The 14877-nt window shown below is 42.1% G+C and overlaps 1 protein-coding gene across 1 annotated transcript in view; it reads right to left on the reverse strand.

The window, feature by feature from the left end:
- The window catches only part of ZNF804A (zinc finger protein 804A), a 341951-nt gene extending 327634 nt beyond the window's left edge, over positions 1–14317 (reverse strand). The window contains exon 1 of the mRNA XM_030210001.1: positions 14207–14317. Within this exon, the coding sequence (XP_030065861.1) occupies positions 14207–14317 (111 nt within the window). The remainder of the gene's footprint in view (positions 1–14206) is intronic.
- Positions 14318–14877: the final 560 nt, after the last annotated feature.

Below are 14877 nucleotides of genomic sequence, written 5' to 3' on the forward strand. Positions count from 1 at the left end.
AAGGTTATACAGCAGCAACAATTCCTAGAAGCCTGCTTGTATGCAGGTCCCTGGAGCACTTTTAGTGGATACCGCAGTGCACAAGGCAGGTGGACCCAGGCCCACCCATAACACTTGTGCTGGTAATGGGAGCCCTCCAAAACCCACTGTACCCACATGTAGTTGCCCTCTTCACCCCTAAGAGCTACGGTAGTGTTCTACATTTGTGGGTAGTGGGTTTTGGAGGAGGGGTTGGGGGGCTCAGCACCCAAAGTAAAGGAGCTATGCATGTGGGAGCTTTTTCTGAAATCCACCGCACTGACTCCTAGTGTGCCCAGTTGGTGTCCTGGCACGTGAGGGGGACCAGTGCACTACAAATGCAGGCTCCTCCCATGACCAAATGCCTTGGATTTCACCGGGTTTGAGATGGCCGGCATTTTTTCCATTACCGCTGAAAAACAAAACTGGCCATCTCAAACCCGGCGAACTGTGGCATTTGGCCGGGCTAAACCGTATTATCTGAAAAAAAGATGGCCGGCCATCTTTTTCGATAATACGGTTCCGGCCAGCTGTAGCACCGCCGCCAACATAGATCACCGGCGACGTTCGATTATGCCCCTCTTTATATTATAGTTTAACATCCTCAGGGGCAGAACCTAACACTTCCCCCTACCTTCCCCTTCCCCAGCTCCAACTCAGAACTCACTTATCTCCCACCAACCTGACCCAAACACTCTTCCTCCCTCCCCCTATTAATTCTGAAACTGTGGCCAACTGCTCATGTGTCTTGCTAGGGTTCTACAGCATTGCAAAAGGTGAATGTTGGAAAGCACCCCTAGTGGCCACCAACTGTAACAACAAGCAGACAATAACAGCTCTCAAGAGTATTACACATACAGGAATCTACAATAACCATGTTAACCTGTGATGAATCTGGACTACATAATTGCTGTACAAATTAAGTTGCAAAACAGCCAATAGACAGACTGAGTGGCCAACAGCATTCTCAGAATGCACCAGAATATCAATTTACTAAACCCTGTAAATCTGTATATAAAAATATCACTTTGGGCACTGTTTACTAAGGTGCGCTAGCATTTTTAGCACACACTAAAACGCTAACACACCTTCAGTGCTGCTTACGTTGACAGATAAACTTCATAAAGAGATATTTAGAAGACTATTATTTTTAAAGCAAACTAGTGGATGTAATAAGAAGGCCACATACCAAATTGAATCAAAGTGCAACAAGGAACCTATATCAATGCAGAACAGTAATATCATCTATAAATTATCAAAAACACTCTTGTATTATCTCTAGCTAGAGCAGACATTCAGAAAAGGTATTAAACAACATTAGCAGAATGCTCAGGGGTTTTGTTGCATCGTGGGCATCACATATGTCATGCTATCCATTGAATACTCACAGTGGCCCAACGGAAAATCACTGGAGATGCCTTGTATGCCGATGGATTTCCTTCACACACCTGGTAATACATGTATGCACCATACAGGGGTCCATAAATTTATCAAATAAAAATGTCAATCTTAAAATGTGTCTCATATCATGAGCACTTATGCCACGCTAGAAAAAGTACATTTTCCTTAGATTTAAGTAAGAAAAACAGCTTAGCAAAAGGAGATCAAACTGTATTCTCTCTTCACGTGTCACCAGGAATGAACAGTCAGAGCACATCAGAAGGGCCCTTTTTTTGCTTTCAAAAGCTGATGCACCACAATATATTTTTGTTGATTCTGTAAAAGATATCACAGGCTACAAAAAGAACGTAGATCAGTAAATCTGAAATTGGAATTCTCTTTTCTACTGCATGATGCTGAAGAAAAAGAAAACAGAGTTATTTTCTTTCCATTAGACTGCCTGTCTCTCACAGATGCCAAAGCACCAAAAAAAAAAAACCCCAACTTAATTTGAGGCATCAGCCAGCAAGAAAACAAGACATCCTTTCCCATAAGGGTCAGAGTTTTTGTAGAACACAGCTACTGCCACCTAGCTTCAGCATCCTTGGAAGTTTAAACAAACTCTCTTCTTCTAAGAGCAGACACCAGATGGTCACCGAAACAGAACACACATCAGTAAGTCTAGGAAATCACAGCAAATATATTCAGACGATGAAATGCAGAGTGCAAAATGGATTAAAAATGGTTAGAATGTTCCAGAAGGTTCCATATAGAACACAAACCAACTGCTGAACACAAACCAATTGCTTAGAATTGAGGGGCTTAACAATGAAAGTTCCTCAGCATTCAATGTGTAAGTCATACCTTTTCAAACCATGCTACACAACTTACCCAACAAATGATTGTATTTAAGGGGCCATTTTACTATGCCTATGTGCGTCAATTTGGAATTACTGCCTGGCTACCGCGTGGCCCGGATGGTAATTTCATTTTTTCAAGCACCTCCGCTACGCGCGCTGGAAAATATATTTTATTTTCCAGGCGCACTAGCCGAGCAATAATCGACATTGTACGTGCGCTGAGGATTACCACCCGGTTAACATGTGAGGCCTTACTGCTAAGTGAATGGGTGGCGGTAAGGTCTCAGACCCAAAATGGACGTGTGTCAATTTTTATTTTGCTGCACGTCCATTTTCGGCAAAAAAAAGCTGTTTTTACAGACACGCTGAAAAATGGATCTGTGTGCATCCAAAATACGTACCTACACTAGCGCAGCCCATTTTTCAGCACACCTTAGTAAAAGGACCCCTGAGTTTGGTTTTGTCTTTAAATAAGTACATAGATTCAACACAAAGCAAGATCACTTCCAAGGGGAAAAGGCACTTCTCTTTTTTTTTTACCATGTTTTAAAACACTGACTTACTTACCAATATTCAAAGGCATTCACCATTATGAAATTTCAGGCTCTATATTTTAACATATCAGCTCTGCCGTAAAAACACCAGTTTCATCAAAAACTGAAAAAAACATCCAGGCAATATTCACAACGATTAAAGCGGGCAAAAGAGGCTCCTGCTCGCTTAAGTCGCTTGTCTGTGTTTAACCGCTGACATTCAGCGGCACTTAATCAGTTAACACCGTTGAATATTTGCGGTAAGACAGCCACTTAAATTGGGCCACATAAATAGCAGTCCTATCGTTAAGCGGTTCAGCTTATGTGGTCAGGAGCTGAATATTGCACGACTGTGTAAGCTTTAGTGGCCAATCTAAATTGGATATTCAATGCCGGTGCCCAGACATGGCCCAGCACTGAATATCCCAGAATACAGCCAGCAATGGACATAAAACGGCTGACTGCTGCCGACTGAATATTGGCCTTTATGAGCACTTTGATGAACTGTATTGAAGATTTCCAAATGATTCTCTAAAAGGTGCTGTGTGATTTAAAATAAAACAAATATCCACAATTGTAAACGGATTTTCTTTTAACAAGTGATACCAGAAAATCAAAACTGCAACACAATTAGGCAGAAGTGGCCCTTTTATCAGGCTAATATAGGTTTCCATCTTTTCCAAGAGAATTAAGTGTCTACTGATGCTATTATTCTGTCCTCAATTATAAATTAGAATGTAGTCGTCTAGGGGTAATTCTATAAAAGTGAACCTAGATTAATAGGGTAAAAAGATGACTATTTTATCCTATTTTATAAAGGCACATAGGCAGCTCTATGTCTATAAGATACTAGCACAAATCCTGAAGAACTCATGCCTAGATGCAGATACTGACATTGCATAAGAACATAAGCGTTACCATACAGAGACAGACCGAAAGTCCATCAAGCCCAGTATCCTGTTTCTAACAGTGGCCAATCCAGGTTACAAGTACTTGGCAAGATCCCAAAACAGTATAATACATTTTATGCTGCTTATCCTAAAAATACAAAGGCGTCACACTTGGCAACCTGGTAGTATGGCTCCCCCTTGACGAAGCACGTATTGCGAAACAGGCAGTCTGTCGGGGTTTGTGAGTGCACCGGTTTCAATAAGATAAGTGGCATACAGCCTTATTATTTTCTTGAGCAATGCTATGAATAATAAGCGAGAAATTTAAGCATTTAAGCATTGGTTGGTCAGGGGTAGAGTCTATGATTATAATTGCACAGACAGAGGTTCACCACGTGAGTGAAGTGACACTACCCGTGATTATGTATGAGACTCACCCTGTGTAACACAATTGGACTTGCTGATATCCTCTACTTAGTTTGTTGTTTTGTGTATCCTAAAAATAAACAGTGGATTTTCCCCAAGTCCATCTTAATAATAGCTTATGGACTTTTCTTTTAGGAAGTTATCCAAACCTTTTTTAAACCTCGCTAACGGACGGTAATTTCATTTTTGATGAACGTCCAAAACACGCGATAGAAATTTTCTACCACGTGGCACTTACCCGGCGGTAATTGGCAGTGTATGTGCACTGGCAATTACCACCCGGTTAACGCGTGAGACCTTACCCCTAAGTCAATGGGTGGCGGTAAGGTCTCAGGCCAAAAATGGATGACCGCTGGTTTTAATTTTGCCGCACGTTCATTTTCAGGCACAAAAAAGGCCTTTTTTGCAGGCGCGCTGAAAAATGGACCTGCGCGCATCCAAAGCATGCGCCTACACCAGCGCAGGCCATTTTTTGGCATACCTTAGTAAAAGGATCCCTAAGTGTATTCTGTAATGTGATGCACGTAAATTCCAAGTTGCATAGTTGAAAAGGGGGCATGGTTATGGGTGTGGAATGTGCAGGTCATTGGCATTTCGAAAATCTATTCATATTATTACAGGATACACCTGCTCTGCACGTAATTTAGGCGTCAGGATTTATGCCAAGTAAAACATGGCATAAATAGATGTGACTAAATTTGGTCAAGTGGACAGGCTCTCGGCATATTTTATATACCGTGCAGAAATATAAACTAATTCTATATAATTTAGGCAAACTTTAGAGAATACACCTAGGTGTATTTTTTACCGCACAGATTTTTTATGCGCCATATATAGAATCTAGCCCTTAATGCTCTAGAAATAACAATGGAGTCCTTTTACTGAGTTGCAGTAGAAAGTGGCCTTAGCGCACCGTTACATGGGTTTTTCCCGCTAGCTAAGGCCATTTTTACTGTAGCAGCAAAATGGACGATTTTCCATTTACCAATTAATAGCCATGCGCTAATGGTACCATTAGTGCGTGGGCATTAAAGAAAAATTAGCACGCGAGATTTAACAACATCTATTTAGTATTGCAGTAGGGGCTCATGTGATAATCCTGTGCTAATCAGTTAGCATGCAGTAATGTAGATGTAGTAACTGATTAGTGCAGAAACACCCACTCTCTGCCCCCCCCCCCCCCCCCCCCGACATAGCCCCTCCATGGAAACATTTTTAGTGCATGGTTTGTGTGCACAGATTTAAAAATTACCTCAAGATGCCTAGGCGCGTCCCGTGCTACACCATTTTTTACACGCTAGCGCTTACCAAAGCTTAGGAAAAAAAAACAATGTAAATTGTTCTTATACATTTCTGATAAATTTATACACAATATGAAAAGGATGGACTTATATGTGTGAAAAAGTTCTCTCAGTAACTTGTACTGAAATAACGTTTCCATAATACCGTTTCATCCCAGTCAATTAAGATCTCCGGTCAAAAGGATTCCCATGGGTTCACTTGACTGCTATTTTGCCTATTCCATTTGTCCACAGAGATATTTGTGACAAAATTGTGTTTCATGGCAGTAAATTAAGCAATAGTCTTTTCACAACAAGGGTAAGCAAGTGGTGAGCAGTGACAGGGTTGCTGAGGTTTCTGCATTTGCTCGGAGATATAAGCTGGAAAGGGCAACCAGCCCACTTCAACGTCTAAGGAAAGGTAAAAAAAAAAAAAAGGAGTGAAGCAGTTGAAGAGGCAGATGAAACAGGGGATGTTGGTCCTGAGAAACAGGAGAAGACATCCTTGGGAACTACAAAGAGAAGAGACTGGCAGTGGTGTCCCTATCAGGGATAAACCATCAACTGAAGGAGTTCAGTAAGCAGAAAAAAATAAAGGAGAGCCTCTAAAGAGTAGAGAGTCCTGAAGGAACAAAAAGTGTGCTTGTCCTCTGCCTAATTTCAGTTTTCTGTAATTGTTGTCAGTTTTGGTTTAGAACTCCAGTCCTGGCCTGGATTAACTTATTGTGTGCCAGAGGAGAGAGTGGATTGTTGTGCCAATGGCTCTGTTCCCACAAAAATAAATATATATTTATTGAAGTATCCCACCTAAGTCTGATCTGTACAGGAACAGGTTACATTTGTTTATGTTTCAACATTTTTATTGATAATAAACACATATTATCACAGCCATAATCAGGGGTAAACAACATGTTGCCCCAAATACCTCCAATCTTACAAAACAGTGATAACATCCATCATCAAACTTTTGAACATTTTCTCCCCACCTCCCTCCCAACCACCCCATGTATCTCCCAATCGAGCCCTGTGTTCTTATAGACTCGGTTGGTGTCCCTCCCCTTCCCCCCCCAAAAAGACAAGACAAGGAAGCTTGATCGCCACTCTACATCTATAGGTACAAATATATAACCTTGTGTCTAACATGTCAAATTCAAGAGCAGACTGCGGCCTCACGGGCTCAACGTATCTATATACCCATTCCAAATTTGCATAAAGGCCTTTTTCTTCTTAGGGGATCCCCGCGCCTCTCTGGCCTCCCATGTGGCTAGCAAATGAATTTGATTCCTCCATTGCCAGTAGGCAGGGGGATCCGGGGAGACAGGTTACATTTGTTTAAGATTTTTTTAACCAGCACTGGAGCACACACCTCCCCTCAAAATCTCATAAGGGCCAATATTCAAACCAAGTCATGCATTTGCCAGCAGAGGGCAACATATGAGGCTTAACTTGATAGTATCAGCCCAGGTAAAACTGGGCTACTTAAGTCACTTTAAACTATCAGGTTTTACCCAGATAATAAGGGACCAGATTTGAAGGCAGAACCAGCAACTATCCATTCAGTGGTAACAGTTGACCGCTAAACAGATAAGCTATTCAGGCTTTCCAAACAGTAGGTCTAAATTAAATGGATGGTTGCTGCAGTGGTCATTGTGTATATGTATATTCAACAGCTCCTTAAATGGAAAGTACTGCTGAACAAATATATCTAGCGATAGATAGATAGATAGATAGATAGATAGATAGATAGATAGATAGATAGATAGATAGATAGATAGATAGATAGATAGATAGATAGATAGATAGATAGAGTTTAAAGGGGGTCTAGACAGATTCCTGAAGGAAAAGTCCATTGATCGTTATTAAATTTTGGGGTTTTGCCAGGTTCTTGGGGCCTGGATTGGCCGCTGTCGGAGACAGAGTGCTGGGCTTGATGGACCTTTGGTCTTTTCCCAGCGTGGCAGTGCTTATGTACCTGTGTAGATAGATAGATAGATAGATAGATAGACATAACGCCAGTGCTTATTTTCTATCAGAGTATGAGATGGGGTATAAGGGATCAAATACTGGAAAGCATATAGTGGTTCAGAATGTAATACTTTATGGACCATCATCAGGATTTTAAATGAAAATCTATAGGTTATTGGTAGCCAGTGTCTGCCTGAACAAGAGAAGTGACGTGATCAAAATTTCAAGCTCCAGTAATTAGTTTAATGGTGGTGTTTTGGATTAATTGCATATGTCTCACCTCTATCGCACAAATCCCTTGAAATAAGCTATTAGAATGGCCAAGGTGAGATAGAGCCAATGTACGGACCAGCATTCTTATTGCTTTGCCTCTAGCAGTTTACTGATTAAGCAAATCAATCTAAGCTTAAAGAAGCATTTACTAATAATAGCTGAAATGTAAGAGTGAAATGTAAGACTAGGATCTAATATTAGTCCTAATATTTTAAGCTCAGCTGGGAGAGATATTGGTGAATTAGACATAATAATTTGCCCAGAAAGAGAGACAGAGAGAGAGACAGAGTATCTTGTCTAGAAAAAAAGCACTGCTTGTGTTTTATCATAGTGGAGTTTTAATTTATTGATTTCTAACCATAACACAATAGATGCCAGTTTTGGAGCATGTGCAAGTGATGATGCCTATATCCCAGGCACATTCGCTGCCACTTATGTCAGTCTTTTCTAAAGACAAGTAGACACCTACTTGTCTTGATAAAACAGCACCTACGTAGGCAGTTCTATAAGCATCTCCCCATGGTCTCATGTTACAAAATTATCCTCTAAGGGGGAAATTATCAATGTGGGCTACTGTTAAGACAGGTTATTTTACTGTGAACCTGAGTTATTAGTGACTAAATCTTACTGCATAGAATGAAACATGCTAAAATAGCACGAGTTAGTGGTAAAATAACATGTTTTAGGGAGGAAGTTAGCAATGTGGGCTACCATTAAGATGTGTTATTTTACTGTTAACTCGAGTTATTAGTAATTGGGTTTCACTGTATAAAATGGGGCCTGTGCTAAAATAGCACATCTTAATGGAAGCCCACATTGATAACTATGTCCTTTTGTGTGAAGAGTTTCAGACTCTGGTAACCAGAACTGATATTGTGACATCATAATAATGCCTCATTCCACCAATGCCTAAGAGCCAACCTCATCAGTGATGTCGCAATGGCCTGATTTTCCTACACTTGGTTCACTTTTATTTATTACATACTAGTAAAAAAGGCCCATTTCTGACAGAAATGAAACAGGCGCTAGCAAGGTTTTGCTTGGAGTGTGTATGTTTGACACAGTGTGTTTGACAGTGACTGTGTGTGAGAGAGAGTGAATATGTGTGTGTGTGTGTGTGTGTGTGTGTGTGTGTGTGTGTGTGTGTGTGTGTGTGTGAAAGAGAGAGAGTAAGACTGTCTCCTCTGTCCGCTGCCCCCCCCCCCTCCAGCCACTCAGCGATTCTTCTCTCTCCCCTGCTCCCCCTCCAGGCACCCAGCGATTCTCCTCTGTCCCCTGCCCCCCCCCCATCCAGCGATTCTCCTCTCTCCCTTGCCCCCCCTCCAGCCACCCACCGATTCACCTCTGTCCCCGCCCATGCCACCACGCCCCCCACCCGAGGTCACCACCGCTCACCCCTCCACCCCCCCCCAAGGTCGCCACCGCTCCCCTCCACCCCACCCCCCCCGATGCTGCCCACAGCCACTGCTCCCCCTCCACCCCCCCCCCCAGGTCACCGCCGCTCCCCTCCCTCGTCACTTTCCCTCCAGGCCCACCCAGCCAACAGACCTGCCAAGTCTACAGTGACACAGGAAGCACCAGCTCCGATTTCTGGCCACTGCTGCTTCAGCAGCAGCGGCCGATACAAAAACACCATCAGCTGTTTTTACGAAGCAAGTATGGCACCGCAGCCACTCCTCTCACCTCTCATGTCACTGCCCCTGGAGGACGACCCCGGAGGAGCGCAGCGACGTGAGAGGCGAGAGGAGCGGCTGCAGAGCCAACAGCCAATCCTGATGGCTGCCTGAGGTGCCGTGCTTGCTTCGTAAAAACAGCTGATGGTGTTTTTGTAGCGTCCGCTAGAATTAGAAATTGGAGATGCTGCCTGTGTCGCTGGAGACTTGGCAGGTCTGTTGGGTGGGTGGGCCTGGAGGGAAAGTGGCTGGGCGGACAGAGAGGGGGAGCGGCGGCAACCTGGGTGGGGTGGAGGGGGGAGCAGTGGCTGCGGCAACCTCGGGGTGGGGTGTGGAAGGGGAGAGCGGTGGGGACCTTGGGAGGCGTGGCGGTAGGGGCGGGCTCCTGCAACGTTCCAATGCTTCTCACTGCGTTTGTGACATCAGGAGATGGTTACAATCCCAGTGAGACACATTCGAATGTTGAAGGAGCAAATTATTATATTAGATAGCAGTGATTTTGATTTCAAGAAACAATTCTTGATTCTGTAATTAAGGGGGGAAGTTATCAACATGGGTTGTGTGTTATTTTACTGTTAATCCCTGATATTAATAACTAGGTCTCATTGCACTGAATGGGACCTGTGATAAAATAGCATGCATTAGTGGTAAAATAACACATCACCCATAGCCTAGGTTGATAACTACACCCCTAACCCACGAATTCTATATATGGTACTTTGAGTTGAACACGCAAATTTGGACGTGTGCATCTTTTTAGGCATATTCTATAAAGAGGTGTGCATAAATTCTAATGCGTGGATCTGAAAAGGGGGCATGGCCATGGGAGAGTCAGGAACATTCCTAAAATGAATGCACTTTGTTATAGAATTAGCGGGATCCACGCCTAATTTAGGCATGGGGATTTATATCAGGTTTTCATTGGTGTAAATAGTAGTTGTAAGTGTGGGTTACAGAACAGCACTAAGAGCTATTATTTTCAGTGCTGATTTTTTTAGGCGCCATTTATAGAACCTAGTCCTAGTGTCTTCTTTGAAGATGCATAGAATTCAAAGCTAAAAACAGCAGTTTTACTGAATGCATTTATTCATGTTTTTACATTTTAATTTTATATTTTTAATAAGGCACAAACCATAACTTCTATCTTGATTCAAAGAAGTAAAATGCAGCAAAAACAGAATATACCCAGAGCGAGAGTTACACATTAATTAGCAAATGACTTCTTTTTAAAAGTTCACAAAGAAAATGAAGAACCAAGGTCCATGATACAGCTCCTGAGGCAAAAAAAAATTGAAACCTACATATATTATTTCCATTATAACACTGAAACAAATCACTGATAATATTGAATTAAGCTTCCAAATGGAAGACAAACAAATCATTAGAGACAACTTCCCGTAAGCCCCGTCATCTTTCCAGCAAGAAAAACATTTAACAGGCCAGGATCATAGAGGAATGATCCCAATATATAAATGCATACTTGGCAGGAAGCTTTACCAACAACCAAGCTCTTAAGTCTAGGACCTTCTGTCCAGTCTCACTTCCAAAAATGTACTTTTCCTGACTGACCAACAGAACCACATCTTCAAATATTTCAGCTTCCTGATGCAGAAATATTTTTAAAAGTATCTTTAAGGTGGAAGTGCTTATTTAAAATAAGAAGATTTAAATCCAATGCAAACTTCATTAATGATGTAGCTCTAGTTAAAATAATCTTTCTGAATTACAAATTCTGGGGATTAGATAAGCAAGATTCTCTACATATTCCTAATGTTTTCCCTTTATTTTATTGAGAACAGGAATAGGAAAAGAATATGCTTTCACAACTGGAGGAACATTTCTTTAACTATATTTAAAGAAACAGACACTTAAAAAATAAACAATAATACCTGTAAGGGGGGGGGGGGGCTTAATGGGAAATGTATATTCTTAAACTTTTGCTTTTAAACATGCTTTCTAGATTTTCAGATGTCTGTGACAGAGAAACATTAACCTTTATCAAAACACTGGACAGAGATTATACACCCAAAGTTTTATCTAAGATCTTGAACTCAAGCTTCTATTTGCTTCTGGGCAAGCATTTTCTGCTCTTCATTTTTACCTCTAAGTGCAGTACTATTTTCAGCACTACAAGCTGGACAGCTGCTTCAGAAATACATGATTGTGTAAAGGCTTAAGTTCTTTGCATCAGTGTTAGCACCTTGTAAGTAGGCTCTGAAGGACACCTGGAAGAGCTGAAAACACCTGCTGTCACAGCTCTGAAATGCCAAGAGGTCAACTGAACACTGGTTAAAGTGAAAGCACACTAGAACAGACACCTATGATCTTTTAGTATTACTACAATTACTAAATCTTTGATCGTTTAGTATTACTACAATTACTAAATCTTCACAGTAACAAAAAAAAACACTAATGTGAAGGATACAGTAAAGATCAAAGGATCATACACATTCCCATAGATTCTATATACCATGCCCAAATTTCCGCATTCAACTTTGTGCATGCATCACTGATAAGCATGTAAATAAATTGACAAATGAGCCCAGAAACATCAATAATTGGGTAACAATACCCAATTACTGATGTCAATTGGCAGTCTTACAAATCTGCACTCGCATCTCGCTGCTCACTATTCTAAAGTCCAGTGGCTAACTTCAATCATGTGTATCTAAAAAGGGGTACGGCCAGAGGCGTGTCAAGGCATTCCAAAAAGTTGCATGTGGATTTACAGAATTCACCCGAAGAGCACCTAAGTTGGGCATTGGCATTTACACCTGCTTTTAGCAGACGTAAATACTGCACCCAAAACTTAGGCACCGGATCTGGGCCAAATGCTATTTTATAAAGGGTGCGCTCCCTTTACAGAATAGTGCTTAGTTCTCAATGTTTTCAGCGTCATTTATAAAGGCAATGTATTATATTGAATGTAAAGTAACTTTAATTGTGCTATCATTTGTGCCTTTACCACTATAGTGAGTATACAACCAGCTATGGGAAAAGAGTCATAAGTAGGAGATCTATTCACAATATTTCAGCAGTTAACATTAAGTGGAATTTTTTGTGTGTAAAGTCATCCATAAACCATTTTCACGAGATTTTTATAACTTAACACTGAACTGTGAAATATATTCCATGTTTTTGTATAATTAGAATCACTTCTGATAGCATTTCATGGGGAAGCAGCAGTGACTATTTAAATTTTCTAATATTATTCTTTCCCTATAACAACATTGTTTTAAAGTTGCGAACCTATATCTTTGCATGACTGCATTCTGTAATGATGTGTGAAAAGTTTAAGCAGCATTCTCACTTCCACCTCCTTTTCTGCACATCATCCTGCCCACCACAATACAGTAAATATTAAGATCAAGAATATAGCAACTGGCACCAGTTGAAGGAAAATGTAAAATGAAATAGCGACTAGCAGTTGCCTCTAAACTTTCACTGGTGCACTACTCTATCCCAGGCATTGACATACACATTACTGCATTCAAGGTTACTTCAGACCATTTGAGTTGTTTCGTTTTCAGCATTCTCCAAATATTTTAGGCAGAGCTACACTTTAGTTTAATCTATGTAACAGCCCTCCAGAGTAAAACACCTTTCTTTCAGAGCTATACTGATGGCAACCCTGAACGTTACTTCTCTGTAAAAGAAGGCAGGAAAAGCACATTCACCTAATGGGGGGGGGGGGGGGGTCTACATAGAGCCTCTGAAGCAACCCTGGACACTTTATTGCCATTTTTACTATATTACAAGTAATAGTATATCCAATGAAACTCTGGTCAGTTATACAACATCATAAACTTTTTAAGAATCCTATTACTATAAACAACAACTAGAAGACAGCAAACTAGGGGCCTGATATAATAAAAGAGTTTTCCCAATAATTTCCACGGGGAAAAGTGCTTAGTATAACACCCATCCATCATCAACCTTAGGGATCTTAGAATCAATAATGTGATAACTACAGCACAGAATACTCTTCCTTGCTTTTGGCAAAACTTAATTGCCAGTTATGGCATTTTCAGACAATTCTGCAATCAAATTCTGCCTGATCAAGCCCCCACGTAAACACTGAAAGTAACTCTTAAATCAAATCAACCAGCCCAGACCCTGGAACTTCAGACCCACACAACTGAATCCATACATGAATCTTCCTTTTGGTTTCCAAAGGACTTTAATCTTCACAAACAAGAATCAGTAATACTGGGTGAGAGGAGTGAACGAGCTAATGAACTAATGTGCTGGATCAGAAATCCCGTTAATCCTTTTTATTTGCATAATGGCTCATTTATTAAAGTTATGTACCAATTTTGTACCAGTGTTCCCCCCCCCCCCCCCCCCCCCATTCAAAATAATGGGATGCTTTCCTTCATAACCCTGGCACAATTTATGCATTAAAGGAAAATAGCCAAAAGTATGAAATACAACTTTAATAGAAGAGCCTGTTTTTTGTCAACTGATATGGAGGGAACAGAGCTTGTCTGTTTCAAGCACATCAGGGAACCCCCTAGAAGGCTGCTGGATTAGTCACTGTGATTTGCCACCAATTTCTCATCATGGGGCACGTTCCACTTCTGCTCCACTCGGAATGACACCCTTTACTTTCATAAAATCAATGTCATAAGACTCCGGGGAGCCCTCTCCAGCATATCACTGATTAGTCTGAGCGAATGACATGTGTGCCCCACATCTTGGAGGTCACGATGAAAAGTGACAGGTGCACTGACTTTTTCAAAGCAGAAAGCAAAACGCAGAGATTAATCCACAGCGCCGAGGACCTCCTTTTCTTCCCCGAACCTCTCTATACTTTCAGCACCCAAAAGGCAATCCACAAAACATTAGACACTGATAAGTAGTTCATGCAAATCATTAAACATATACTCAAGGCAGTCGAGCAAATACCAGGGTTTTGTTGCCGTTCTTGCTGAGGGGACCTCGAAAAACTCCCTTGATGTTGCGAAAGTGCCCATTGCTGAGATGCGTGGAGCTAATCACAATGTAGTAGCACTCCATAGGACAGCCGTGGCTCCCATGCACTTCCGTGCATCCAGTCCTGACAAGCAGCAAAGCGCAAAAATCAATTCGGGAAAAAAAAAAAAAACAAACCAGGGCTGATCTCTAGCAACTAACGGGAGCAACTCTTTCCTTTCCGCCCAAACTCGCGGCAATCGCAGGCTTAGGCACTGGAGGGGAGGGGACGAAAAGCGCCGCACCGAGAAGCGCCCGACCCACTTTAATGCCCTTCCTCGTGCAACTGCCGCGCTCGCTCGCGCCCCTTTCGCCGGCCGCGCGTGTGACAACAGCCAGCGTCAGAGTGACAGCTCGAGCGGAACGGCCGCAGGAGCTAGAAAAGGCGCCCCTGAGCTCGCCCTGGCTCCACCTGCTACCGCCTCCCGCGGCTCATTGGTTCTCCAGATCGGAGCCAGCCAATGAGCGGCGGGAGGCGGGAGAATCCGCGGGGTGCCCAGGAGCGCCTGTTCCCGCTCTCGCGACCGGCACCGCTCCAATGTTGCAGGTGTGCCCAGCGCACAATGCTGTAAAGCTGTGAGCCAGGAACATATTAAACTAATGTG

Source organism: Microcaecilia unicolor, chromosome 7 (assembly GCF_901765095.1).
Source record: "Microcaecilia unicolor chromosome 7, aMicUni1.1, whole genome shotgun sequence".
NCBI classification, from domain to species: Eukaryota; Metazoa; Chordata; class Amphibia; order Gymnophiona; family Siphonopidae; genus Microcaecilia; species Microcaecilia unicolor.